This window comes from Diaphorina citri, unplaced genomic scaffold (genome assembly GCF_000475195.1).
Source record: "Diaphorina citri unplaced genomic scaffold, Diaci psyllid genome assembly version 1.1 scaffold7240, whole genome shotgun sequence".
Lineage (NCBI taxonomy): Eukaryota > Metazoa > Arthropoda > Insecta > Hemiptera > Psyllidae > Diaphorina > Diaphorina citri.
In genome coordinates this window covers 7,907-11,133 of record NW_007384616.1, presented here as the reverse complement: position 1 = coordinate 11,133, position 3,227 = coordinate 7,907, and the positions used below count along the sequence as shown (strand labels likewise).

At 42.1% G+C, this 3,227-nt stretch overlaps 1 protein-coding gene across 1 annotated transcript; it reads left to right on the top strand.

The window, feature by feature from the left end:
* Positions 1 to 740: 740 nt before the first annotated feature.
* LOC103522178 (ATP-dependent RNA helicase bel-like) lies at positions 741 to 2,075 on the top strand. The gene is made up of 2 exons (XM_008487279.2): positions 741 to 1,051; positions 1,789 to 2,075. The coding sequence occupies exons 1-2, from the start codon at positions 847 to 849 to the stop codon at positions 1,884 to 1,886; spliced, it is 303 nt and encodes a 100-aa protein (XP_008485501.2). The 5' UTR covers positions 741 to 846; the 3' UTR covers positions 1,887 to 2,075.
* Positions 2,076 to 3,227: the final 1,152 nt, after the last annotated feature.

The window sequence follows — 3,227 nt, the reverse complement described above, 5'->3', positions numbered from 1 at the left end:
CTTAGTACAGGTACTTCAATATATTAGCAATGTATTGCTTTTGAAAAAAATTAAATATATGAAGGGAAATGGTTTTTTGGGGTATTTAGTGAGACCCCTTCTGAGTTCACCGGGTATCCTCATGGTACACGGGGAATGACTCGTTGAGTTCACCGGCTACCTCATGGTAGCCAAAGTGTTAATTGAAATTGGAAGAAAAACATGTAGGTAATGAAAAAATAAATATCAAGAAATCAAAAACTTCAGCATAAAATGAAAGGATAAACACTTTGAACGTGAAGTTAATTACAAAGACACTCGCAGTCTATTTGGGAGCATCACCCAGAGCAATGTATTGCTTTTGAAAAAAATTAAATATATGAAGGGAAATGGTTTTTTTGGGGTATTTAGTGGGACCCCTTCTGAGTTCACCGGCTACCTCATGGTAGCCAAAGTGTTAAAGAAATAGTAAAGGTTGAGTGCGAAGGGCATCCAGTCGTAAAATTTGTAGCCAAAACCAAATGTCAGCCCAAAGCAATCACCGAAGAAGAAGAAGAAGGAGAAGAAGAAGAAGAAGAAGGAGAAGAAGAAGAAGGAGAAGAAGAAGAAGAAGGAGAAGAAGAAGAAGACGAAGAAGAAGGAAGAAGAAGAAGAAGAAGAAGAAGAAGACGACTTCATTTACAAAACTAAAGTTTTTTTATATAATTTCTTTTTATGAATTGAATTTCCTCACCCTTATCCCCCCCCCCGTAAATTCCTCCAGGTCTGGCCACCTCCTTCCTGAACGACAAGAACCGCAACCTCGTCCGCGACCTTGTCGAGCTCATTTCCGAGTCCAAGCAAGAGCTGCCCGGCTGGCTTGAGACCATGGCGTCCGACGCCCGCTCCTTGGGACACGCGAGACGCGGGAAATCCTCGGGCGGGGGGCGCTTCTCGTCCGCGTTCGGCGCGAGGGACTACCGTACCCAGGCGGGAGGAGGGTCTGGTGGGGGCGGCAGCTCTGGCCCGCGTGGAGGGAGGAGAGACGGAGGCGGGTATGGGAACTCGTACGGCGGCAGCGGCAGCGGACCAAGTGAGTAGATTGCTTTATGATCAATATTATTATCAGGGCCCACCTTTGTGGTCGAATGGTCAACGGACACGGAGGTGCTGGGTTCGAATCCTGACCAGGGCGGAAATTTTCCAACCAGACTTTTCCGTTCTTGAATAGGCATGGATGTAAAATTTCCGTTCTTGGATAGGCATGGATGTAAAATTTCCGTTCTTGGATAGGCATGGATGTAAAATTTCCGTTCTTGGATAGGCATGGATGTAAAATTTCCGTTCTTGGATAGGCATGGATGTAAAATTTCCGTTCTTGGATAGGCATGGATGTAAAATTTCCGTTCTTGGATAGGCATGGATGTAAAATTTCCGTTCTTGGATAGGCATGGATGTAAAATTTCCGTTCTTGGATAGGCATGGATGTAAAATTTCCGTTCTTGGATAGGCATGGATGTAAAAGAATGTGCCTTCAAGTATTGCGAAAGCGGTACCGAGGTACATTGTTTTTTGGTCAAAACAGCTATCGAGCTAACAGTGTCCGCTCTTCAAAGAGAAAAGCTCTGTCCACACCACACAGTCGACCGTATCGATCGACGAGGTGAAGAGGTGAATCTGTGTTGTCGAGGCAGTGTACGGTTTCTCGACTATGTGTGGACACAGCTTAATATTTGTGATCAAATATGTGAGCGAAAGCTTTTGGCGAAGGTGGGAATCGACTTCTCAAAAACTGACCTTTATTTCCCTCCCGTCTCGTGTGTTCCTCAGACTTCCCGTTCTCGTACAATCAGCCCGGCTACGGGGGCTCGTACGGAGGGTCCTCCTCGCAGAATTCCAACGCTCCCGACTGGTGGAACGACAAGTAAAGAGAGGAAGCAACCCCCGCCCTCCCCTAGCACATTGCTTCATCCCACTTTTCTCTCTTTTTTCATTGCCCGTCTTTCGACGTTTCCAAAGGCCGCGGATTGTGAGTTTCGTGGAAATTTTCCGACTTCAAAAGCGTTAGTTGTGAGTTTTTTGGCGGAAAATTTACCACCGATTTTCCTTCAGAGAATTCCCACCAAATTGACGAAAAAAAAAATCTGGTGTGAACATCACACGACTTTCTATTAGATTTACGAAATACGTATTTGAAAGAAAAAAAAAATTCCAAGTCTCGAGCCTGAGCCGCCCACGGCGGCCAATTTTCGGTCGAAAATTTCCTATCTTAAAATACTCCCCATATAATGAGGGATCATTAAAAAGTGTCCAGAAATTGAACTTTTTTTTGCAAAATTTTCCAAGTCCCAAAATCGACCGCCTACGGCGGCCAATTTTCGACCAAAAATTTTCTATCTTAAAACACTCCCCATGTAATGAGGAATCATTAAAAAGTGTCCAAAAATTGAACTTTTTTTTTCGAAGTACGAAGCAACATTGACTTTGGTTGATATCTGGATGAGTGACTATCCGATTTTTACCAAATTGTTACAGTCGCGTCCTTGGAACATATCGGTATATCATACCAAATTTCATCGCTTTACGACAAACCGTTCTTGAGATATTTTGTTCACAACCTTTTCAACATTTTCCACGAAATGAGGGTTAAGTAACAATTACTTTGGTTAATATCTGGATGGGTGATTATCCGATTTTTACCAAATTGTTACAGTCGCGTTCTTGGACCATACCGGGATAGCATACCAAATTTCATCGCTTTACGACAAACCGTTCTTGAGATATTTTGTTCACAACCTTTTCAACATTTTCCACGAAATGAGGGTTAAGTAACAATTACTTTGCTTAATATCTGGATGGGTGATTATCCGATTTTTACCAAATTGTTACAGTCGCGTCCTTGGACCATACCGGGATATAGCATACCAAATTTCATTTCTCTACGACAAATGGTTCTTGAGATATTTTGTTCACAACTTTCTACTTTTTCCCATTTAAACCTGTAGTACGTACAAACGTACATACGTACGTAACGTACAGACCATGGGCTAAAAATCACTTTTTTGACATTTTTTTATTACATGGTAATTAACTAGATTATATCTTTAATTAACTATCAACATCATCTCAAATGTTTTATGACCCCGAAAATTTTCATATGTACATGGTTCGTACATACCTACTCCCAATATGTAGTTGTGAATTAGCCTAGGCCTACCTTTATTATAGTGTGACTGTGGATGGCAAATTGGCAAAAACATTTTATCGTT